The following is a 25,416-nucleotide window of genomic DNA, read 5'->3' as shown; positions in this document are numbered from 1 at the left end:
ACTACGGAGCCTTAGAACATCCAAATGGGTCATATCTGATGACCACAAAAAGATGACAAACTGCATTTTACACCATTATTTATACCTATTGATAGGATTAGTGGCTCTAAAGTTATTCAACATTTTACATCAGTAGATACTTTTGGTCACTGGTGAATATTTGGGTCTTTATGAGTTAAACTGCTTGGGATTCCATTTACAAAACCAATAAAGTAAGTGACTACATTAAAAAACAGCTGCTAAAGTCAATTTTCAGACAATTAATCCAGTCTTTTGCAAACATATGGGGGATTTGTTTTTGCCTATAAATGATAAATTAATGAAACTATAGAACATTATCATGGATTAAGTTTATCATTAGTGATGTGGAACAAAACAAAAAAAAGTGGCTCTTCTTCTAAAAATGGATCTCCAAAACAAATAAAGCAAAGCCATATTATTGGGTTTTTTTTCACTTTGACACACAATAAAAAACAGTCAATTTGGAGTAAAGACATTTGCAGGTTTTTATTCATATTTGATAGGTTTCTCAGCTTTATTCAACAAAGTACGCTCCCAGGAGTGAAAACGATTATGAGTATACAACAACTTTAAATTAAAGGAAACACACTGAGCGTATTCAGAGAAGCTTGTTCTGTTTAAGCAGAGGTGGATGAGTTTATTGAGTTGAGACAGTATGTGTGTGTGCGTGTGCGCTCAGCAAATCGATGGCTCTTCGACAGCGGCGGCTCCTTCTGTGACGGCTTTGACGCATTTGGCCATCGTCTGGGAAGCCCTGCTGATGGAGTCTGAACACAGAGGAGGAAGGAAGGTGTTAGGGAGGGAGTTATACTCATCAAAAGCCTGTGGCAGACATCAGATACACAACACTGGAGCTTCACTGAGCCATTCAACTGGCAACTTTCAGACGCAGAGGTGTCTTTTAGGTTTTATGTTGCTCCGTTTAATTCAGGCATGAGGACACGTTGGAAATGGAGTGCAGTCGAGAGATAAAAATACTAGCAGGAAGGAGGAAGGAGTCTGCTCATTCTCAGGCTACATTCACGAGGAATTTTGAAAAGTTATTTTGTCACACAAGAGCCCAGAGATGTTTCTTATACTTCTAATCTTGTCAACAAATCCAGCCGCACCGAATACATCCAACAAATAGTAATATCTGTGCATCTGCAGTAACAGTCCACTTGTCACTGCTTAAAGAATTTTGTTTATACCTTCTACTTTTTTTTAGTCAACTGTGGAGCTCTACAGCACTGGTGAAGGTGTTGAACTGAGGTTACACATACAGAGTACATTCCTGCCAAGACTATTATAGTTTTGGATTTTTCATTATAGTTCAGTTTTATTTAGTTTTGACTTTTTTTCCCTCGAATTCAGTTAGTTTTAATTAGTTTTTAGAGCAGGTTTGCTAGTTTTTATTAGTTTTCGTTTTTTTCTAAATGCTTAGTTTTAGTTTATTTTTACTTTTTTTCATATCTTTTATCTTCCTCGCTGTCATATTCAAAGAAATTCCACACAGGACTCTGCTGCTTTCTCCCAACTTTAGTCTCCATGTTGCCAGGTAGAGTGGGGACGAGAAGCCAACTCAACACGATAGAGCTGCACAATATATCGTTTGAGCATTGTCATCGCGATGTACTGTTCGTGTGCACAATAGTCACTTTATTATTATTATAACCTTTATTTAACCAGGAAAAAAGCTCATTGAGATGAAAAATCTCTTTTTCAAGAGTGTCCTGGCCAAGACAGCAGCAGCAGAAGTTACACAAAATGGAAATCACAGCCATACATCCACACTAATATACATAAACACAATGAAAGTCAGTGCTAAAAACAAACTTAAAACTGATAAGAACACAATTATAAAACATTACTATTATTTTAAAAGGTACTAAAAGTATAACAACAATGTTCCTTAAAAGCATCTCAAAACCATACCCAATTCAATCAATTAGAAAAACATCTACACCCATATTTGTCCTTTTCCCATTGATTTAAAATGACTTTGAATGTATTAAAAGAGACCAGCTCCTTCAGTTTAATGTCCTTCTATTATGTTTCATTTTCACTTCTGCGGGCGGCATGGTCCACCCTGCCCCGTATCCCCATAGTATTAAAAGTCGGATGGAAACCAGTCTGCTATCCTTCAGGCTTTCCATTAATCTGACATCCTTCAGTGGACTGAAAACGATGCACAAATGTCACCAACACATGATCTGACCTGTGAGACCTGTGCTGCTCATTCAGACATGAAGCAGGCATGTCTGGTCACCCCTGGATTAACACGAGTAGCAGCTCCACAACTGAAGAGCCCAGTACTGTCTAAAACTGAACACACCAATTGACTTCACCTATCATTTTCTATAGTGAGTGTCATTACCCACCTGTCATGTAGAAGTCCTTTGCTGAAATTTGAGGTGGGACTAGAGGAGCTGCAATAAGGTCCTGGTTCACGGTCTGTGAAAAGAGCAGCATTTATAATACATTTCTCCAACTCAGCCAAACATATACATGTATGCAATCACAACCCTATTTATTAAAGTTTAGAGTTTTAATTTTCTATATGTGGATATTGTCTAAACAACCTTATGTACAGAATGAACCAGATAATAAAGAAAATGACAGTATCAAATGAAAAGAACTGTTCATGAGACTTTTTTTTAAGTGCAACAGTAAAACAGTGTCCTACAACATCAAATCTCTTCCATGATGCTGAAATAATGTGATACGTTAAAAATGCGTCTTTTTCAGGGGTTTTTATGGTTTAGAATTTTTCCGGTAGGACTAAATATCAGGGAATACTGCTATTCAACTAGATCAGAGCAGTAAAATTATATGTGAAATGTGATACTGGATTCAGCATCTTATAGAGTTTAGGAGTATTTCAATGACTTATGGTAATTGATTTACTGCTAAATGACTACTTTTAATTTTAGAGATATATTATTGATAAAAATGTATATATGTTGTGATTAACATGGTGTTTTTCTTCCAGTGTAGTTGGATTACAATCTGTCGTATGTACAGTGTGTGTGTGTGTGTGTGTGTTATACCTTAGCAAGGTCATTGGCCTGTTTAAAGAAGTTTGCCTCCTCCACATCGTCATAACGGACCAGATTGGGTGAAACCTCCGCTAACCTGGATCGCACCTCGTCCAGAGAGTCATACGGCAGAGTCACACCAGCCAGCTGCAAACAAACACACACACGTTCCTCTGAATCGTTGCACTTTTTGCGAGACAAAATGTCAATGAACAGCAGTGATTTAGTGATTAGTTTGTGCTACTTGAGAAGCTTCAGGGCTCCAGACAGTTTCTGGAGACAACAATCAAAGAAAATCAAGTGAAACACCAGGAGGGACTGACACTGAGTGTGCTTTTTGAGTGGAACGCAAATTAAAACTCTCATCAGAACAATGCCGTATGGTTTGTTTTGATGAGAACAGTATACAAAAAGCCATGAGGATGCCTGACATATGACGTTACATTTAATATTTATATTTGTCATAAAACCTGGACATCCTTCTCACCTCGGACACGGCTCTGATGATCTTCCAGTCCTCTCTGGCCATCCCAGGAGCAGTGACGGCCACTTTAGTGTGTTGGCTCCTCCCCTCTGTGTTAACGTAGGTTGCGTTTTTCTCTGTGTATGCAGCACCAGGTAGGATGATGTCTGCCATTGGTGCTCCTACATCACCATGATGACCTGTAGAGTCAAAAAATTATATTTAATCATCAGTAATTTCCTGTTTCTATTCTGTTTTTATAGTTTTCTTTTGAAGGAGTGATATTTTGCTTTTTTAAATAGAATTATGCATTTTAAATCATTTCCCTGTGGTCTACATAAACTGTAAATGCTATGCTTGGGTCTGAATTCTTCGTTAATTCAACTCCACAGGTCCATCTTCAACCCTATTTCTGAGTAATGACACCTGAAAGGTCATTTTGAGCGCTGGCCCTTTAAATGCAAATAAGCTACTTTATGCCCCACCCCCTCCAGGTTGTTGACTGTGCTGCTCTGTCCCGTTCAACCACTTGTGTTCGTTAATACAACCAACAACTGAACATTTTAGGTAATCGGCTTGAAGTCTGGACATATTTTCAGTTTTTACTACAACGGCTGCTGCTGACAAACAATTATGGCGTACTCGGAGAAATGTTCATTGGAAGTCTTGATCACATATATGCAAATGTCATGACGTAACTAGTTATAAAAAAAAAACAAATGAAGAAGGAATTGAAATGGGTTGTAGAAATCCACTCAATTTTTGTCAAAATGAATATAAAGATAGCTTTGCAGCACCTGGAGGGTTCAAATTCAAACTTTTTGAACTATTAGGGTCCAAATACACAAATAAATGTACCAAAGACTAATGAAAGTGGGTTTAGCTAAATATGACCCCTTTAAGTTGTCCATGCTGCATACCCTGGTAGATGACGAGGCTGTTCTGTGGCAGGTCTGCTCTGGTGATGCAGCCGGCGTCGGCTCCCAACAGGAACAGGACTTTGGGTGGATTTTTCCTGATGGCGTCTACTCCAGCCTTGTAGCCCAGGTCTAATGCAGCCACCTGACTAGCCACTCTGCTCAAACACACATTAACCACTTAGTGCCAATTACAAGGACTTACTTAAAATCCATTTTCTGAGGAAATATTGATTTTTTTATTGCAATAAAATAATTTAACAGCTTAAGTAACCTTGTATTTCACTAAAAACCATGAGAACTTCTTCAATGGTCAGTGGTAAAAGGGTTTAACACTTTTAGAACATTTATATAAGTGACTCTAATCCCACTGTACCTGTGCAGGACATTGAGGACTTTCCATCCTTCTTCGACTCCGCTGCTGGTTCTGGCGTTCTGTGCGATGGTTGAGACGGTGCTCAGAATAGCAGCTCCATCATCTCTCTGCAGGGCAGAGCTGCCGACAACCACAACTGGACGTTTGGCAGCAGACAGCACCTGCAGAAATAACAGAAACGGTCAGGACGTCTGCTTTAACCCAGCTCCACATTATTATGGATTAAAAAGTTAGGAGACTAAATATCATTACCTCGCAGAAGGGGTGTGTACCGTCAGCCAGCTCCTTCAGGACTGACGTGTCCTCTCCAAGGTGGTCGTATGTGTAACTTAAATCAACGTTGTGGCCCACCATGGCAACACGCAGCTCATTATGGAGCCAACTGATAGAAGAGAAGGGGAATGAGGAAGAACATCACAAAATTACATGTTTTATACAGATTTATAGACATTTTAAGACTTTAATCACATCCTACTATTTGGTTTTCTTTGTATGACTTAGAATTAAACATCAGCAGAACTTTTGAGGTGACATTTTTCCTAATAAATAAAAGAAAATTACACAAATCTACCAATTCAAAGTGCATAATGTCTGCCATCATGTCTTTCCTAAACTTGTTAACTAAATTTACTGAAGTAATGTCATAAGACAATTAGTTTTTAAGATCCTGAAAAGATCATTTTTCTGGTTCAGCAACTTAATTCTACAGCACCATTGAGAGTTCAAAGCTCTAAGGTAAAACACACACTAAACAGAGTAAAACCTAAATGTTGAGTGCCTTTACCTCTTGCGGATTCGGGCGTTGAACAGTGGGGCCTCGTAACGTGGGTTTGTTCCAATGAGCAGCAACAGGTCGCTCTCCTCGATACCAACAATGCGTGAGTTCAACAGGTAGTTGGAACGCAGGTCAGTGCTTTAATTACAAGAAGACAATCATCAGCCATGACTTCCAGATGCTTTATCTGGCGCAGCCTTTAAAACACAAACACACTCTCACCCTGCACCATCAGTGGGGAAGAGCTCTTCAGTGCACAGGCTTTCGGAGTCCAGTCTGTTGAGGAGGTCTTTAAGGGAGACCAGAGATTCAGCATCAGCCATTCCTCCTGCAATGGCTGCAACCTCATTACCCTGCACACCCTGCAACTACAAATGCAACACACACACGAATTAACACAAACACTCTAAAGACCAACAGTAAAAATACCTGAGCTACAACAAAGCAAAAGAGGTGAAAACTCTTTTTCATTTCAATAAGAAATAACTTACTGCTCCAGCAACACGAGTCAGAGCATCCTCCCAGGTGGTTGGAGTCAGCTGACCTGATTCATCCTTCACCATTGGCTGAGTCAACCTCTGCCTCTTCAGACCATCATATGCAAACCTGAAGACATTTTATGCATCTTAACTCATGGCAAGACATATTCTCTGAAGTGGACAGGAGTAAAATTGGGTAACGATACCAAAATAAAGATCACATATCTATTTGATTGACAACATTAAGACTTTTGACAAAATATGAACTACTTGAACCCAACTGTTACCTGGTCTTATCAGAGATCCATTCTTCGTTAATGTCTTCATTCAGCCTTGGCATCACCCTCATCACCTCTCCTCCCCTTGTGCTCACAATAATGTTACTGCCCACAGCATCAAGCACATCAATTGATTCAGTTTTCCTACAGGATACAACAGGAAACAGAAAGAGCTCATGTAAACACTAACAAAAGGGGGGAAAAGGTGAAAGATCACAATTGTGCACATGAAAAAGCATAACTTTTCTACAGAATATTACTGAATTTCAGTAAGAAATCACCCATTTAAAATCCCTTTAGAATGTACAAATTGTGAAAATATTCTAAAACCAGTTTTCTCTAGATTAATGTAGCATAAAATTTTCAGGTGTAGTAAGGGGTTTCTCTACCTGGTTTCCCATGGACGTGCTGTGAAAGCGTAGGGTTTAGACGTGAGCGCTCCAACAGGGCAGACATCAATAACATTGCCTGAAAGCTCTGACATAAACATTTTCTCCACGTATGTCCCTATCTGCAGGTTGTTTCCTCTTCCTGTCGTGCCCAGATCTTCAACACCAGCGATCTCACTGGCAAAACTACAAGATGATTCACAGAAGTGTATAAATATGTTACTGAATGCAGACACCCATAGTTACTTGAGTTGATATTAGCAAAGAAATCCAGTTATCATAACATTTCTGATAGACAAAGTAAGATTATGGTGATTACTGATACATCTACATTACTCACCGAACACAGCGTGTGCACTGGATGCAGCGGGTCATGATGGTTTTGATGAGCGGCCCAATGTTCTTGTCCTCCACTGCTCTTTTTCCTTCTGTGAAGCGACTGCGGTCTGAACCAAACTGCATGGACTGATCCTGAAAATGACAGAGAGGATGGTGATTAGAATTTAAAAAAATAACTATTCTGTTCTTTTCGGACCTCAGGCTGTTACTTTAATCCAAAAATACTGATAACAAAAATGGTGTGAAAAACCAGATATACCTGCAAGTCGCATTCTCCTCCCTGATCACAAATGGGACAGTCAAGAGGGTGGTTGGCCAATAGAAACTCCATCACTCCCTCTCTGATAAGATTCAAAAACACATGCAATTTATAGTGGATACAGAGATAAAAGTGCACAGATCATTGAGAAAAGATTAAGCTCAAGAACTGACTACTTCACTAAGGAGAAATGTTTGAATGTGAACTTTGTACCTGGCTTTCCGTGTCTTTTCTGAATTAGTGAGGATATTCCAACCCTTCATGACTGGCATTGCACAAGCTGCCACCGGCTGGAAGCACGGAACACACACAAAAATTAAACAGTGAAATCTTTCACATCTCTGTGCTTCTGTTGAATCTGATGCTCATGCTCTCTAAAATCTACTAACGCTATATGTCTGCTAATTAACCATGTTCTTACTTTTGGAGCTCTCTCAATCTCTACCAGACACATTCGGCAGTTCCCTGCAACTGAGAGGCGCTCATGGTAACAGAACCTTGGGATCTGAATTCCTGCCTTCTCACAGGCCTAAGTGAGGAAAAAAAATTGTCATCAGAGACAAAAAAAAACAAAACATGTGCTGCTCTACTTATCAACAATGTCAACATAATTTTAGTCTTGAGCTAGAAGATATATACAGGCATGTAACAAATTCAGGATACAGTTGTAAATGTGCTGCTAAAATGTAAAATGTCTGTGTCAGATCATATATGCCTTTGCTCACAGAATGTTTACCAGCAAAACCATACTTTTCATAAGCACAGCGTCTGTGAGAGCAGAGTGTTTACCTGCAGAACAGTGGTGCCAGCCTCAACCTCCACTGGTTTCCCATCTACAAACACTTCTACCATGTTGCTGGCAGCACGCACTGGAGTACGCACTGAAAGAGTCAACCAAAAGCAAGATAGAAACATTAAAAGGCTTCAGTTTAAGAAATGCTGGGTAACTTATTTTGAGTTTGGTTACATTTAATCAAGTTTTAAGTCGACTTATTCAAGTACACAACTGTAATGAAGGAAATAAATTTGTGGTTATGGTGACCTTGATGCACACATAAGCATATCAACACATTTCAAACACACACATCTGAGTCTCACCAGTGTTGGAAGGAGCCAAGCTGCCCTTGGCAGCTCCTGCCAGAGCACGGCCGACCGTTGGCAGTCGTAACATGATGCTCTGCAAGGAAAACATGAAGACAAGAGACACATGAGGCAACCTTATTTCCACATGTGTAAATTTTATTCAGCTATTTACATGTTATTACAGAGACTAGTTTACTCAAAAACAATTAAGCAAATTATATACTGCAATGGAAGACTGAATGAACAACATCCACAATGCATTATGCGTGACTACTAAATGTTATAAATGTAAGCTAATAAAACATAGGCTAGTTAAGACTTTGTTTTAAAATTGGGCTTTGACTTTATTGAGTTTTTTAAGGTACGAGTAAAAAAAAACCAAATTAATTGTTTCCTGCTCAAAACAGATATATGTCAAGTTCATTTTCAATGGTATGTTTGGATGAACGTTTTAGGTCAAAATAAGCTTTTTGCTTACATCAAGACATTGAAGTGTACCATCTCTACAGCTATATGACCTCTGATGAATAGAAAGCACTGAAAACAGATATATACATAGATGCACTTTTGTAGACAGGAGAATTTATTGCAGACCTACTGGGGTGACACTGGTTATTAGCCGCCAGTGCTAACAACAACAAACAAATGGTAATGACATGCCACCACGTTGTGGAGATAAAACATATTACATAAGGGGAAAACGCTAATGTGGAAATTCAAACTGTCCTAACACCTGCAATAACACCGATTCCTAAAATGTGCGTGAATAGTAGACGATAGATGATGCTAGTGGGTTAGCATGGAGCTACCAATGAGGCTAACAGCGCTAGCTACAGGTACTACTCAAGGGCACGGGCACTGCAGTGTTTGTTGCGAGGTTATTGGGAAATAAATGCAAAAACAATGCATTACACTAGGCTGTGAGTAAAACAAAGTATTAGACTTTAATATATGTCAGACTACGGTGTGTTAATCATTCTTACCTTTCGCTATTTGGCCTTCTTGACCAGAACAGCGGTGGACTAAAATTTACCACCAGTTTAATAACTATGGCGTATTTAGCGGAAGTGATGTAAGTCACACTTCCGTTTGAAGTTACGCTTCACGCATCTCATAATAAAAGCAATCCACATTTAATTTTACTGTATTTTTATATCACTCAAACCAAGTGAGATGGACATAAAATAATATCTCATTTTTTGTAAATGTTATCTTGTTTTGATAATTTGGAGATCACGCTGTTGGGGCGCATTTGTTTTGTGATTACGAAAGGGAAGTAACATATTTTTTCTACTTTTTATTAAAGTTAAAAAATCAGAATTTTAATTAAAAGAAGAGGAAAACAGATAAAACAGATACTTGCCATAATGATTGATTAAAATTCTGTTTACACGCTTCAATAACCGGACACAAGAAGGCATTATACCACAAACTACATTTCCCATGAAGAACGGGGTGATACCGGAAGTACCTACGTGTTCATTATCGTGACACTTCAGGAAGCATACAAACAAACTCGTAGCACTGAAAAATAAGAAGGATCGGTGCTTTCTCCTGGGAAGGGGTGCAGCAAAACAGGTAAATGTATTAAGGAGTTTGTTTTGCAATACTCACCTCTCATTTTGTACTCACAAAGTCAATTTCAAGTAAGACTAGGCCGTTTCATCCCATTAATATTAGCAACAAGCTAGTTGTGGGTGCTAGCAAACACAACGACAGGTAACAAGGAAATTAAGACCGTTTACAAAAATACGACTGCTCCTTAAAATGTTGTACCTTTATGTATGGTTTATCCACGTATAAATGCGTAAGATACTGAAACAGTTTACATACGTGAGTATAAAGTACATTATACAAGCTTGTGTACATTATGAATTATATTATGTGTGTGTCAGTCTTTTTTTCCTTTAAACAAATATTGGCGTTGAATGACAGCTTGTTGTTCCAAGTGACTGTTGGAGCCTCAGTTAGAATTACATGCATTTATAATTAACTAAGAGACAGTTTGCAAAAGCTCTCTGCTTGCTAGCTTGAAACTTGGTCCCTAACGGCTGAATCACTGTCCATATCTCAGAAAATTTCAGGAGCTGGAAATCCATGTTCACTCGCACCAGAAAGGTGAGAGTTCCTATTTTTTCTGTGATTTCAAAATCTACATCATCACGGTTAATGATGCAAAAAAGCTCCTCTTAGTTTGGCTCAGAGGACTGGCTCGTTTACATTCAGAAGGAGAATGCAGCTCAGCTTGTGTTTGGATCTTTAATCCTTTGGATGGACCAGTTTTGCAGAGTCTGATGTGCAGTGGTATAGTGTAGAAAAGACAAAGTTGCTGTGTCTGTTCTTCCTTTCCTGTCTGATGTTGTAGATGTCTTTGCTCTCTTAGAAAAGGCTTAATTGGAACAAGAACAAAGTGCTGTCTTAATGTGTGTGCACTCCTTTGTTCTATTTTCACAGGGACAGTCTCAAACTGGCAGTGTAGGACTCAGATAACCTTTAATATTTCTATAAGTTAAACTGAGGAAGCCTCTTAGCTGAGAGGTGAAATCTCTCAGTCAAGAACCTGGTACTCTATTAAAGCGCTCTGTTAATGTGATGACTGAAAATCTGCACAGATATAGCGTGTTGTTACTACATATGTATTACTATAAAATTATTATTTGTGATGCAGGATGTTGTTCCATATAGTCAACATATTGTATTTGCAGAAATGTGCTTTAACCCCCATCTGAATTTTCTCTCATTCTGGGTTTACTTTTCATTCTTGAAGTTTGATGGTAGCAACATATAGGTGTTTGGATCCTAGAAAGTAGGTTGTTCCAGTTTAGCTATATTGTACAAATGCATTAATATATGGTTTTCTTTATATCTTTGACTATAAAGTGTAGGATCCTCTAAGAATTCTATTCTTTTTAAATGTGTAGTAACCATACCTGCCATGTAGTTAGGGTGTGGATAAATTCAAATTTCATTGCATCCATCAGCGAAAAAAGAAAACATATCCAATCCTCCAGACCTGAGACAGCATATTGTCTTTATTCTGTTTTTTCAGCACCATGTTGCCGACCACCTCGCCGAGCAGCAACGGCGCCCTTGGTTCCCGGGATGCTGCACGCCACACAGCGGGTGCTAAACGCTACAAGTACCTGCGAAGGCTGCTCCATTTCAGACAGATGGACTTTGAATTTGCCCTTTGGCAGATGCTTTACTTGTTCACATCACCACAGAGAGTTTATCGCAACTTTCACTACAGGAAACAGACTAAGGACCAGTGGGCCCGGGATGACCCAGCTTTCCTGGTCCTGCTCAGTATCTGGCTTTGTGGTAAATATTTCATCGTTTAGTTTATCATTGAGAGAATTGTGCAGATAAATATGGATGCTTTATAAGTTAGGAATACACAGTTACAAATAGGCAGGGCTTTCCTTTACCAGACATCACCCTTTACCTTTTGTCCTTCCTCACTCTGTCTAATTTCTGTTTGTTCACTGTTTAAATTTATTTTTTCAGTAATTCATTTTCTTCTTGTCCACATCTGCCAGTTTCATTAAACAAACACAGATTTATGCATTGGCTTCATGTGCTCAGTTTGTTCAGTTAAAAAGCTGTCAACAGGCACTCGTAAAATAACCTGACTTAAGCTCTTCCCACAGATTGATTCAAACTCTTTTTCTTGTGCAGTTTCAACAATAGGCTTTGGTCTGGTGCTGGATATGGGTGTCCTGGAGACTCTGAAGCTGCTGCTGTGGGTGGTCTTTGTTGACTGCATAGGAGTCGGTCTGCTGATTTCGACACTCATGTGGTACGTAGAGGGACAGAGACTACAATACATATTCACACCGTTTGTGCATCCACTAAATGTGCGTAAGAGAATGATGGCTTCTACATACAACATGCAGGGCTGCCTTTAAATATGGTTCTCATTTGTCACTTTCTGTGTTGTTAAATGTCCAACATATTTGACCTGATGACAGTGAGTGAGATTATTATCCAACAACTTAAAATTCAAAAAATGTTATATATTTATCCTCTTTGGTTGTCATTACTACACTCTTACCGGCATTGTATTTAATATGTTCCACGCCATACTCAAAACATATAAGGAGCTTTTGGAGACCAGCATTACAGGGACTGAGAACCACCAGGTCGTCAACACACATAACATGGTTCACTAAAATATTACCCATCATGCATTGGGTTTTACAGATATTCAGCGGCTTGGAATTATCATGAGACAGTATCACCAACTTTGCCTGCACGTACTTTAACTCAGTATCAATGTAACACGTTTTCAATAAATGTGCAATGAGACATTGAAACCTAAAATGAAACACATGAGTCACATGTCATTGACCAGTAGAGGGCAGCAATTCACCACTGTAGTGTCTGGTCTTCTTACGTTCCATTGGTTGAACTGACTTGAGGCCAAATTATGATTTGACATTCATTCTGATTGTTGGTGATTGCAATTGATGATAAAAACAAACATAATATCTTTTTATTTGGTATCTGATTGTGTATTTTATATTAATCTTTTCCAGGGTGATTAGCAACAAGTACCTGCTCAAACATCCCAGTAGAAATTTTGACGTGGAGTGGGGTTACGCCTTTGACGTTCACCTCAACGCTTTCTACCCCCTTTTAGTCATCCTGCATTTCCTGCAGCTTTTCTTCATCAACCGTAAGTAGATTATGTCTGTGTCCAAGTCACACTTTATCACCATGTCTTTCTGAGTGTGCAGTCGCAGAAAAAATGATTAGACCACCCTTGTTTTCTTCAATTTCTTGTTCATTTTAATGCTGGGTACAACTAAAGGTACATTTGTTTGGACAAATATAATGATAACAAAAATAGCTCATAAGAGTTTAATTTCAGAGCTGATATCTATCCATTTTCCATGTTTTCTTGATAATAACAAAATCACTTAAGTTCGTATATCAATATCTATGGCATTGTACTGCCACAAACAGTGCTTTTAGGCATTCCATGTTTTCTTTTCTGTCTGTTTTAGTCACATGATACACACAGGACTTCGTACTTGATTGCATAACCATTGTTTTTGAGGACTTTTGATGGTGTAATAATTTTTTCTGTGACTTTATATAAAGGAGGCTGACAGTGTTAACTGAAATACGTTCATGATAAGGGATGTTTGTGTATTTGCTTAGCGTGTTGTGTGTGTTTCAGATGTGGTGGTAATAAACTCAGACTGGTTCGTGGGATACTTTGTAGGGAACACTCTGTGGCTGATAGCCATTGGTTATTATATTTACGTCACCTTCTTGGGCTACAATGGTAAGTCTTACCCACATTTCAAAACATTAAATCTTCATTCTGATAGTTTTCAGAAATGTACAGGGTTCCCATGGGGTCTTAAGTCTTGAATTAAAAAATCTCCATTTAATGCCTTAAAAAGTTCTTTAAAAGGTATTAAATTGGATATGGTAGGTCTTAAGTTATGTCGCCATAAACTTGTTGGCTGTTTTGTGCTTAAATGTGTCTGTAAATATCTCAGCTGCAAAGCCAGTAATGTTAGTCCAACCCAACAATTAATACTGAAATTAAGAACCAGCTGTCATTAACTTTGCAGCCCCCAGTGAGAAATGACTTGGAATAATGGGAATCAAGGCGTTGAAGTAAATAAAGAAATTTTCCTATATTCTAGGGGTCACAAATTTTTGCCAGTATGGCTGTGAAATGGGCATTAAATTGTGTTCTAAGTAGTCTTAAAAAGGCCTTAAATTCAACTTGAAGAAACCCTTCTAGCTTTATCACGGTACAAATAAAAGGGTATAAACTATAATGACCAAGCATTAAGACCAAGTCTGGTGGACCCGTCCATTATCTGACAATTGACACTGAATAAAAAAAAATGTTTATTTGTGTTCCCTGGTTACACCCTAGCTGCTAATTTCTCACTTTACTGAAGCTAATACCTACTTATCGGCCTGAGCTTTTAGTTTTATTGTGTAAAAAGACATAAGATATTGTAAGTAGAAGCATTTTTCTATATTTTATCAAGTAAATTTGACATTTAAGAGATATTTCTGCTGTTAAATTAATAGAGCAGTGAAGATAGGATTCATAGCTTTCGTTTCACTGTAAAATCTGTAATGTTGCCACTAAATGTTGGTTATTTTTTTGTGTGTATGCACCTGGTCCACAGCTCTGCCTTTCCTGAAGAACACAGTGGTGCTGCTCTACCCCTTCGCTCTGCTCGGCCTCATCTACATCCTCTCCATCTCTTTGGGCTGGAACTTCACTCGTGGGCTCTGCTGGTTTTACAAATACAGAGTCCAGTAGAGCCCGTTTGGACTCCAACTGACTCGAAATGTATCTTCAAATGACTCTTAAATGACAACAAATGTGTTTCCAGCTGCTGTCAGTCAACATGAGGAGAGATGTCCGGTTGACTGGCATTAACTGGGTAAACTGGGACTGGGCCGAGTCATCTCTCCACCGACCCTGGGCTTTAAACTCAGTGAAGTGTGTGGATTAGCTGCAGAACTACGGGGACAAATGAGACGCAGCTTTTACTGATGTTCTTTTGTATGATTTGTAAATAGGATCCCAGCAGGTTGTAATATATGAACTAAGTTGTTGCTGAAGAGCAAAAGTTTGCTTTGTTTCATTAAGTTTTCTTAAAAAGACTGAAAAAAAATCCTGTTTATTGAAAAGAAAAAAGGGAAATGGAAAGCAGATCTTTTTTCCTTTTTTTTTTTGTAAAGTGTACATTCCAGAGCACTTTCAATAAAAAGGTTTTAGTTACTAAAACGAATCTAGTTTTATTTTATTTAACAGATTTTGATCAGAAATGACTGCGTTAATGTTGCATCTGAAAGTAATTTATCTTAAATGGAGTCAGTGTTGGATGTCCCTTATATTTCTTGGTATTTACTGACATTTTATCAAACATCAATTTACTGACACATAAACAATACCAAAAACAGTCCAGCCTTTTAATGACATTTTAAGAGTAATCCAATTGTTTTCAGGTTTCTGGAGTAACATGCTAATGTGTGTAACTGTAAAAAAAAACAAAAAAAACGAGGGAACAAATTTGTTTAAAATGTAATGATTTAGGGTAAAACTTCATTCTTTGTGAAATAATGTTGTTAGATTAGCTTTTCAGTCAACATTCTGCTCACGCTGCTGGTGACACACATACATACACTCTACTCTGAGCAGAAAACAAAAGTCAGATTAACATCTTGTCTTTTTGTCTAGAGAAAAGACAATTCACAAAACTCTGAAGTAATTACCTAATTACACAATAGTTATTCAGACAAGAAAGCAAAAAAACTCAAATGTGCCTGAAAACCTATGAAACTCAGCATTTGTAGTCTCAGTCTGTCATTCATCACTGCAAAAATCAAAATCTTACCAAGTGTATTTTTCTCATTTCTTGTCAAAATATGTCATCACACTTAAAATAAGACATAATCACCTAAAGAGTCATTTGTAAGTGAGATATAAGAACTTTTTTGCTGAATTCAAGATTTTTCTTATTTAATTCAAGCAAAAAAACCTGCCAATGGAACAAGTGAAAATTATCTTGGTAAGATTTCTTGAAATAAGATTTTCAAGATCTATTGTCTAAAAATAAGTTCTTATATCTCACTGAAAAGTTACTCTTAAGGTGATTATGTCTTATTCTAAGTGTGATGAGACATTTTGACTAGAAATGAGAAAAATACACTTGGTAAGATTTAGATTTTTTTGCAGTGATCCACAGAGTCATGAAGCAGACATCAAAGCATTTAACTGAGAAGCTCTTCCTGTTACGAACCGACCCCGAAGAGCATTTAATCCTAAAGCTTGTTACGGTGTCATCCTACTTCAGTGAATTCACCAGCATTTCCTTGAACTTCTCCAAGTCGAACTTTTTCATGACAAAGGCCTTGTGTTTCTTCTTGAGCAGCTCCATGTAGTCCACCACCATCATACCTCGGGTGTAGGTCCCTTCCAGCTCCACTGCCACCGCCACCTGGACCAGGCAGAAAACATGATGTTAGAAAGCTCACATCATGTGGACTTTTAGTAACTTTTCGTAAAGCAGGGGATGCTCACCTCCTCACACTCTGTCACTAATGACTGATCCAGAGCTGCAGCCAGGGCGTAGCAGTCGCAGGAATTGAACCCTGTTCCTGCAGTGATCTCCTTTTGATATTCTGCTGACTGGGATTTCTGCAGGAATATGAGGAGCCCTCTAACTGATTTTGGATTACACATTTTGCAGTGTTTTGGGAGTGTCACTCCCAGATTCTGTTCCACAGTTCTTTTTGATATGGGAAAGCAGGTATGATTTCAGAGGTGTTTGTATGTTTACGGTACAAAAAGCCGTTAACTGTGTAACGAGATGTATTTCTGTTATGATGGAATGACATAAATACATTTAAAGATGTGTAAGTCATTAATGGTTTTCAAAACATTGGTTTGTAAAGATTTTTTTTCCCCAACCTTTGTTTATTTGAAGTTTTGTTGAAATTGGGTAATATAAACACTGTATCATATGTGACACATCAATTGAAAATAAGTTGTTGCACAATTTCCTTCTTTTTTTTTTTTTTTTTAACATGCAAACAAACCCAAGAACAAGTATACCAACCTTCTCCATTAACAAAACAAAAAACAAAACAAACAAACAAAAAAAAGGCTTGAAAGGTTCACATTTAGAATATTGATGTGTTATGCGTTACACAAGGTACATTACAGAATAGAAAAAACAAAGAAGAGGACCAGGCGGAAAAATTAACCATAAAGGTCTATCTGGAACAAAGGGGAAATTTGGTTTTCTGACTAGTTGAAACGGAGGATTTCAGATTTGTGAAAATTTATCAGCAGAGCCATAACGTGTCATTCTAATTTTGTTCCAATTTGAGGAAATACAGGCCGTCTCTGAGCCAGTGAATAAAAGAAGGGGGATGTGGGGATTTCCATTTCAGGACAATTACCCTTCTCACAAGAATGGTCATAAATGCAAGAGAATTACTTTGGGAAGTGGAGAGGGAAGGTGTCCCAACAAAAATTTGTCTGTAAAGATATTTTGAAGGGATACAAGAAAGAATCATTTTTGATGTATTGATCAGTATCCTAAAACTGATTTGGATTTGAATGTGGGCGAGGCGTATAAAAGCGTTTAGCTTCTGCCTAAGCCTGTTCAGCCTCAACAGAATTCACAGACAGTTGACTTTAAATCAACCTCATTGACTGCATGTTCTGTGTTATGGAAGATGACTGAATAAACTTAAACCTTAAACCTCATTCAGTCCGGCCCGCCAAAGGGTCCAATCCACACACAATTACACTGAAGATATCAACAGTCAAGGGTGTCCAGGGGCCACATCCAGCCCAGTGTGATCTCCAGTGGACTGGACCAGTAAAGTAATAGAATAAAAACCTAAAAAAAAATAATGGCATCTCCAAATTTTTCTCATTCTCAAGTTTTTACATTATAAAAATATTTACATTTACAAACAATCCTTTCAAAAAATGCAAATTATGTATGAACAACCTGAAATTTCTCCAGACAAATAAGGGCGGTTTTGCCAACGTTATGCCTGTTACTAAATGTTTGGTGCATTTTAGATCCACTGTCAGCACATGTGTAAATGAGAAGCTGATATTGCTCTTGAGAAATTTCAGGTTGTTCATGTAATCGTATTGACTTGTGAAAGAATGGTTTATAATTAGAAACATGTTCATAATGTAATTTTGCTTTGTTGTACTAAAACAAACAAGTTGTCAATATTTATAAATTACTATGTTAAGATTTTACTTGAGACCAAATTGGGCTGTATGTCAGTGACACCCCTGGTCTGTCTGCTGGTTTGTTTTGGGTTGGAGGCAGAAAAGCCTCCGCACCAAACAGATGAACACATGACAAACACTTAACACAGGAAGTTATTTGTGCAAACATACAGTGTGTAGAGCTGGGAAGTGTCATTAATGACACGGGTTTAACTTGCTCTGAATTTTATTGCTAATGGAAAAGAAGTGACCTGTATATTCTTACCTCCCGGGAGAGGCGGGAAATGTTGCACATGAATTCAGCCTTTGCAGTTTTTTGATCCAGGTACATTTTATCACAGAAACTCTGAGGGAAGAAAACACAGAGCAGAAAATATTGTTTTACATTTATATGAATGAATGAATGAATGAATGAATGAATGAATTGATTTTGGTTTGTACATCAATCATTGCACCCAGTACAATAATCACAATAAACATAAAAACCAAAAAAGGAATAGGCTAGAAGCAAAAGTTTATTTTTTTGTCTATCCTTTTCACCTAATACACTGCTTACATTAAATTAAATGTACACAGCATCAAGCATTCACACCATAAATAGAAAAAAAAACAAACAACAAAAACATATCTACTATCTCAATTCAATATTCCTAAATAATTTTAAACTTAAGGCTTTTTTTTTTTTTAACTTTATCAAAGGAGTAAATAACTTAAAATCATCATCAGGTCCATTCCATAATTTCACACACACACACACAACCCCAGTCCGTCTAGACTTCACATTTGTCCTCACTTGAGTCAATTCACAAATATGAAGATCTCTGAAATTATAATTACTCTCTCTTAATTCCAAGAAATCACATATAACTTAATCATATAATCATACAACTTAAAAAGGTCTGCATAAAAATGTCACGTAGGTAAAAGAATCTAAGTATTATTAGCAAAATATACAACTAAAAGTAGTTACAGTGCAAAATATCACCTGCTTTTGGAATCATTTTACTGCTTATACTATAAACTCATCATACCATCACTGTCCTGTTTGGACCATGCATCTGGACACCATGTAATGTTACAAGAGCTTAGAAAAATAAACATATTTTCAGTTTCACATTTTCCAGTGGATCTAGGAGGTTTTTAAATGTGTATTTATCTTAAGATGGACGAGGACTTTCTGAACCTTGAGTTTATCACAAACATTCTGTATTGACAAACTTGGAGATAAATGGTTTTCACTCAAAAAATTACAATGGTTGAATCTTAGATGTCATGGAGAAGATGTAGAGAGCATTTATAAGTATTTATTATTAGTAGTAGTTGTATTAGTACTGACTTTTACTGTGTTTATGTATATTTCTAGTGTGGATGTATGGCTGTGATTTCCATTTTGTGTAACTTCTGCTGCTGCTGCTTTCTTGGCCAGGACACTCTTTAAAAAGAGATTTCTGATCTCAATGAGCTTTTTTTTCCTGGTTAAATAAAGGTTATAATGATAAAAATATAATAATAATAAATACTTGCAGATTAAGCTGTGGACTAAAACTGTCTGGTTACATTCTACCACTGGGGCTGAAGGACATATAGACGTGTTTGTCTTCTCACCCATGACAGACTGTTCCTGCAGGTGAACTCCCAGGTGGCGATGTAGGTGGGACAGGTGTAACGATCCAGCACGATGTACGCAGCTTCTGGATCAGCCACAAAGTTAAACTCTCCACATACTGTGGTGTTACCTCTGGCTGTAAACAGACATGGCAGAGCTTTAATCAAAGCAGAAGACCACAGATATACAAATACATGCACAGACAGGTAACGTACAGTCAGTGTTTCCTCCCATGATGTAGAGTGCCTTCAGTTTCTCAGGGAAGGATGGGTCCAGCTGTACAGCGACAGCCAGGTTAGTGAGGGGTGCCGTGGCAACCAGAGTTACCTAAGGACACAGAGCAAATCAGTGTTCTTCTAAATAATGCATGATGCAGTATCTTCATCAGTAAAGAACATCTAGTCCTCCTCTGTTACTCGCCTCATTAGGATGTTCTTTGACCATCTTGATCATGGCCTGCGCAGCTTTTCTCTTCTGCAGCAGATCCAGGCCTGGAGCATCTGGATCTGGGACATCGCCAAGTCCATCCTTTCCATGGTAATCACTAGCATGTTGTTTACGGGCCAGCAGGGGATGTGAACAGCCACGGTACACAGGGATCTGCGGTCCAGGAAGGATAGTGTTAGTGACGCTGTTCAGCCAGGTGGCATTCAGTGCTAAAGTCAGTCATGTATTATCAAATAAAAATAAAAATATATCGACACCCATTGAAAAACAGCACAACTTGGTGATTTTTAATTTTAAAGATGTAAACACAAAAAAGACAATATTGTCAGCAACATTAATGCATACTTTTTATTTTATTTTTTTGCAATTTACACATGCATACATCCAGTCGCAGAAAAACTTATTAGACCATCAAAAGTCATCCAAAACAATGGTTATGCAATCAAGTACTAACTCCTGTGTATCATGTGACTAAAACAGACAAAAGAAAACATGGGATGCCTAAAAGCACTGTTTTTGTTAGTACAATGCCATACATATTGATGTAAGAACTGAAGTGATTTTGGTTATCAAGAAAACATGGAAAATGGATAGATATCAGCTCTGAAATTAAACTCTTATGAGTTATTTTTGTTGTTATCAATATATTTGACCAAACAAATGTACCTTTAGTTGAACATGGCATTAAAATTAACAAGAAACTGAAGAAAACAAGGGTGGTCTAATAATTTTTTCCACGACTGTAGTCCAGTTCTGAGAAATTCTTAGGCTATCCTGCATGTAGAGTACTGTGAAGATCTAACTACAGATTTTCATCAATGTCTGGGGACTGTCACGGCCATTCCAAAACTTTCAGGCAGTCGATCTCCAAGTACATTTCCGATCATGATCCTTATCATCTTTTACAGACATGATGAATTTGCTGTTATTTAGTCAGACCCATTCTTCCCCCCACCCCAACAGTGTTTCCTGTGCTACTGGTTGCAACACAATCCCACATCCTGATGGTTCAACCCTCATGCTCAACACCGAGTTCCTACAGGTTTCTAAGAATTACATTTAAGACTTTTTAAGACCTTTTTAAGACTGTTCAGAACAGAATTTAATGCCCATTCCCATGTCATACTGGCAAAAATTTGATTCTGCTAGAATTTAGGAGAATGCATTTATTTACTCCAACACCTTAATTCCCGCTGTTCCAAGTAATTTCTCACTGGGGCTGCAAAATTAGCGACAATTGGTTCCTAATTTCGATATAAATTGAAACAGGTGGAACTGAGTAGACTAACATTACCGTCTTTGCAGCTCGGACATTTAACAGACACATTTAAACACAACACAGCCAACAAGTTTATGGCAACATAACTTAAGACCTACCATATCAAATGTAATACCTTTTAAAAGGTAGGTTTAATCTACAAACTGTTCCTTGAAGGTTTCCCTTGCTGCACAGTGGAATACCACACAACTACTCCACTTTTTTTTTTTATATGAAATGCTTTTGATCTGTCATTCTGACCAGTTTATGAGCAGTTCACTCAGAGGGTTTTGTTGGTCTTCCAGATCTCATCTTGACTCTCCAAAGTTCTCTTTAACTGCCACCTCTTTATCTTTCACACTGTGGAAACTACATTTGAGAAAGCTCTATCGCCTTGTAGCTTCCCCTTGTATTTTGTCATTAACAGCTGTCATTTTCAGAGTCATCCACAGCTGGTTGTCCGCTGTTTGTACAAGGTTTGAGTTATCAAGAGTTGTTGAGAACTGTGAAAGTGGCAATAGCTGACACTTCCTACTGACAGTTTCCAGTCAACGATGAAGGATTTGAGCCGATAAAAACTAGTAAGAAGCTGAGACGTGGGGGCACTTATGATTTATTATGATTTTTGAAATTTATTTTTTATTGACATTCAGTATCAGACATTTGCATTTGGTACATCATATGTATATATCATGCATCTGTTGTCTGCTCTAAATGCCAGAACAATATTTTTGTTTTATGTCAGATCACCAAATTAAAGAGGAAAAAAGAGGAAAAACTATGTACAAGTAGGGAGTGATCTTTTTATTATGATTTTTTTAAAGTGGTGAACACAAACATTTAGTCATGTATTAGAGCAGTTCCTTTCTTACCTTTAGTATTTATATTTTATTTTACTCTATGCTAATACTCCACTACATATAAGAGGCAAACATCTTGTATTTCACACCTTATTATATTTTAGGATGGAGAGTTTGCAAAATTAATAATATAACACACATTTAAAATACATTAAGGTTTCCATGAGTTGTTACCGTCACATCAAAATTGTGATTTTTCTCTGTAAAATTCTCAGATCAGGTCACTTTAATAAATATTCCAATAACCTGATGTGTCAAAAATCCATAAACAGAACATATTTGTGTATTTGGGTTTTATATTTTCATTTTATCTGGTGTCTGTAAGTGAAATGGTAAAAACTGAACACTTACTTGTCGAGATGCACATTCTATATCTCATATTATATTTTACTTTTATTTTATTTTGTTTTCCATGCTAAGCACACTTTGCACAGGGGCGCTTGTTGCAATTTCATTTCGCTGTGAGTGTACCTGTACATCCACATGTGACAAATAAAAATCTTAAATATTGATCTTGAAATAAAATGTTCATACCAGTTTCACCCCTTACAGGAACAACAGTGAAAGTGGCTGATGCAATAATTTGGTTTTCCGTATGTTGCATTAATTTCCGTGTGTGTTAATGATCTTGTGTCATTGCTGCTGTACACCATCCAAGTCTCACCTGATCCAATTACACTAATATCCAAGCTTTCCCAAGTAAGGACAAAAAAAGAAAAGACTCACATCCAACTTGTTGCAGACTTTCAGGACACGCAGTGTGTTCTGCAGGACGTTCTCCAGAGGTGTGTTGCCATGAACACAGGTGATCCCCAGGATCTCCACGTCGGGGTCTGCAAGGGCCAACATGATGGCCTGAGCATCGTCCACCCCTGTGTCCACATCGAGGATCAGCTTCTTCTTCATCCTACATTCAAGTACAAGACAAATGTCAATTCAACCCACAACCAGTGGAGATTTAATTTACTCAGTGTTCATGAGTTAGTTAAAAATACACAACACTCCGAAAATTTTATTCCTTCTTTAGCAACACAAAATGATTGAGCCTATCACATGTAACTGATAAAAGCTGTATTATGTTCGACATGAATTCTCTTTGAAGCAGTGTAACAAAAGAAACACACCTTTAGAAGATTCCAGAACAATGGACGCCCTTACATTTGGAATATGATCCACACAAATAACTTTTTGAGTATTAAGTTACAACTGTGTTTTTTAAAAAGTTAAACCTTCTCACAACTTCAGTGGTCACAGTAAAACAATTCAAATAATATTGTTATTGTATATAGCGTACAAACTGCTGTTAAATACTTAACAAGCGATAACTCGACCAGGAAGAAACTCATGGAAATATCCACAGTGTGACATATGATCAGATGATCTTACCTGTTAAGTGCTGAGTGTCTGCTGCTGCTTCCAAAGAACACTGGCTCTTTTAAAGGGACAGGGAGGTGTGGCAACAAACACACTCTGCAGTCACTAGAACTAGAAAACTAGATTCTTCAGCCCATCATTGTACAGTTTGTTGCCAAACCCTTAAAGCCCTGGATACAGGCCATCACTCAAACTGCCCTGACATGTATATTTTGACAAGAGGAATTTTTGAGATGGGATCAGACTTGCCTCTTAATCGGATTGTGCAAAAAGTACAGTACCAGTTTTTGCAAACCCTGGACTGAACTTTACTGTAGTGTTGCACAGCGTAAAGATAGTGCCACAAAGTTGTGGAAACAGTTACTTTTGCTCCTAACCTAACAAAATAGAAGGTAGAGCTGTGGATTTTATAAAGACAGTAGATTTTAAAGGTATTGCATTAACTATAATCCTGCCTGTAGAACCATTACTGTATGGGGAATACATGGAAACTCATCACCTTCTTCAGATTCTACCAAAAAAGTTGTGCTCTGGTGCGTTCAGTTCAATATCAGGCAGAAAACCTGTGACTTTTATCTTGCAGTTAAAGACCTGCAATGCCAAAAAATACATTTGCATTGTCATTTAGCCAAGAAATGTCCCTGCAAATGTCAGCAGAGAAGAGACTATGAAGACACTTACCTTCGACATGACTCAGGCTAATACATATATCTTATTTCATGTGCAGTGTCACATAATGAAATCTACGGAGTTTTGCAACTTCTAGTATTTCAATATCTATGTAGAAAAGACTGACATCCTTAAAGGCTCCACAGCTGAACAGCATTCAGTAAAAAGGGGTGAAACCCTCATTACAGGTGCGGAAACAAGCAGGAATTTGGCATCCAAGCATTATTTCACCGACAGCTCTACTTCTTGTACAGGCATGTGTTTGATTATATGAATGCATTGATTTATTCAACACAAAGCACTTTTAGAGATTTAATGACTGATCTGTCTGAACAGGAAGACTAGAAGGACTGGGAACATTTTGTTCAACCCTTTCGTGCATGAATTATGAGAGCCTTAATCAAGATTCTTTTATTTTCCCGAGTGTTTTTCTTCCTCTAGGCATTAAAAAAATGAAGTGATTAAAAAATTTTTGTGAACCTATTTTTCATGGAGTTGCAAAAATGTCCGCTCAGCTGTAAACCATGCATTTAATTTTTGAAGTAAAGAAACATATTTACTGATATACTGTGTGAAAACTATGTAATAAAAACATTTTTAATGCAGCTAATCTGATATTTTCTCACATTTGAACAGATAATATGCAAAAAAAAACCTTTTTGTATTAATAAAAAACCCAAACTGTTAATTAACCCTTTCATGCACAAATTATGAGAACCTTAATCAAGATTTTTTTCCTGAGTGTTTTTATTCCTCTTTAGGCATGAAAAAAACAATGAGACTGAAAATTTTCTTATTAAAAAAAAAGTAAAAAAAAAAAAAAAACATTAAAAAAAAATAGTAATAATAATAATAACAAAAAAAATTCTCATGAACCTATTTTTCATGAACTTGCAAAAATGTCCACTCAGCTGGACACCATGCGTTTAATTTTTGAAGCGAAGAAACATGTATTTACTGATAAATTGTGTGAAAACTATAACTATTCTCACTACACAATGTTACCAATTCATGTCAAAAAAGATATGTTGTATCTTAAAACTTTAATAAAGATATGT

The 25,416-nt window shown here is 37.4% G+C and overlaps 3 protein-coding genes across 4 annotated transcripts; 1 reads left to right on the top strand and 2 right to left on the bottom strand.

The window, feature by feature from the left end:
* Positions 1 to 484: 484 nt before the first annotated feature.
* On the bottom strand, positions 485 to 8,505 carry ndufs1 (NADH:ubiquinone oxidoreductase core subunit S1). The gene is made up of 18 exons (XM_030155412.1): positions 8,412 to 8,505; positions 8,103 to 8,194; positions 7,735 to 7,842; positions 7,527 to 7,603; positions 7,314 to 7,395; positions 7,056 to 7,186; positions 6,716 to 6,901; positions 6,336 to 6,470; positions 6,061 to 6,175; positions 5,792 to 5,937; positions 5,579 to 5,707; positions 5,047 to 5,176; positions 4,795 to 4,955; positions 4,422 to 4,576; positions 3,526 to 3,701; positions 3,051 to 3,185; positions 2,382 to 2,454; positions 485 to 788 (listed from the first exon to the last, which is right to left on the bottom strand). The coding sequence occupies exons 1-18, from the start codon at positions 8,503 to 8,505 to the stop codon at positions 697 to 699; spliced, it is 2,217 nt and encodes a 738-aa protein (XP_030011272.1). The 3' UTR covers positions 485 to 696.
* A 1,369-nt stretch (positions 8,506 to 9,874) lies between these two features.
* On the top strand, positions 9,875 to 15,168 carry unc50 (unc-50 homolog (C. elegans)). 2 transcript variants are annotated; one of them, XM_030158608.1, is made up of 7 exons: positions 9,901 to 9,974; positions 10,471 to 10,514; positions 11,446 to 11,717; positions 12,075 to 12,195; positions 12,935 to 13,074; positions 13,582 to 13,689; positions 14,561 to 15,168. In XM_030158608.1, exons 3-7 carry the CDS (start codon positions 11,450 to 11,452, stop codon positions 14,695 to 14,697), a joined length of 774 nt encoding a protein of 257 aa, XP_030014468.1. In that variant the 5' UTR covers positions 9,901 to 9,974; positions 10,471 to 10,514; positions 11,446 to 11,449; the 3' UTR covers positions 14,698 to 15,168. The 2 variants fall into 2 exon arrangements, with proteins under 2 accessions (XP_030014458.1, XP_030014468.1); XM_030158598.1 differs by lacking the exon at positions 10,471 to 10,514 and having other exon boundaries at positions 9,875 to 9,974.
* Positions 15,169 to 15,994: 826 nt separating this feature from the next.
* Positions 15,995 to 23,810, bottom strand: LOC115431805 (inosine-uridine preferring nucleoside hydrolase-like). Its single transcript, XM_030152459.1, has 8 exons — positions 23,702 to 23,810; positions 23,042 to 23,222; positions 20,171 to 20,350; positions 19,966 to 20,077; positions 19,750 to 19,886; positions 18,410 to 18,490; positions 16,465 to 16,581; positions 15,995 to 16,381 (listed from the first exon to the last, which is right to left on the bottom strand). Exons 2-8 carry the CDS (start codon positions 23,219 to 23,221, stop codon positions 16,229 to 16,231), a joined length of 960 nt encoding a protein of 319 aa, XP_030008319.1. The 5' UTR covers position 23,222; positions 23,702 to 23,810; the 3' UTR covers positions 15,995 to 16,228.
* Between the last annotated feature and the right edge of the window lie 1,606 nt (positions 23,811 to 25,416).

Source organism: Sphaeramia orbicularis, chromosome 2 (assembly GCF_902148855.1).
Source record: "Sphaeramia orbicularis chromosome 2, fSphaOr1.1, whole genome shotgun sequence".
NCBI classification, from domain to species: Eukaryota; Metazoa; Chordata; class Actinopteri; order Kurtiformes; family Apogonidae; genus Sphaeramia; species Sphaeramia orbicularis.
The sequence above is the reverse complement of the archived record's forward strand: the minus strand, read 5'-3'. Positions and strand labels throughout refer to the sequence as shown.

Coding starts and splice junctions, on each gene's coding strand:
- ndufs1 (XM_030155412.1), bottom strand. CDS start 8,505: ATGTTTTCCTTGCAGAGCATCATGTTACGACTGCCAACGGTCGGCCGT. Junction 6,902..7,055: donor CAGTGCACACGCTGTGTTCG/GTGAGTAATGTA, acceptor ATCATCTTGTAG/TTTTGCCAGTGAGATCGCTG. Junction 5,177..5,578: donor AACGCCCGAATCCGCAAGAG/GTAAAGGCACTC, acceptor CTCTTCTATCAG/TTGGCTCCATAATGAGCTGC.
- unc50 (XM_030158598.1), top strand. CDS start 11,450: ATGTTGCCGACCACCTCGCCGAGCAGCAACGGCGCCCTTGGTTCCCGG. Junction 12,196..12,934: donor CTGATTTCGACACTCATGTG/GTACGTAGAGGG, acceptor AATCTTTTCCAG/GGTGATTAGCAACAAGTACC. Junction 13,075..13,581: donor GCAGCTTTTCTTCATCAACC/GTAAGTAGATTA, acceptor TGTGTGTTTCAG/ATGTGGTGGTAATAAACTCA.
- LOC115431805 (XM_030152459.1), bottom strand. CDS start 23,221: ATGAAGAAGAAGCTGATCCTCGATGTGGACACAGGGGTGGACGATGCT. Junction 19,887..19,965: donor CATGGGAGGAAACACTGACT/GTACGTTACCTG, acceptor GTCTGTTTACAG/CCAGAGGTAACACCACAGTA. Junction 16,382..16,464: donor TAGTGACAGAGTGTGAGGAG/GTGAGCATCCCC, acceptor TGCCTGGTCCAG/GTGGCGGTGGCAGTGGAGCT.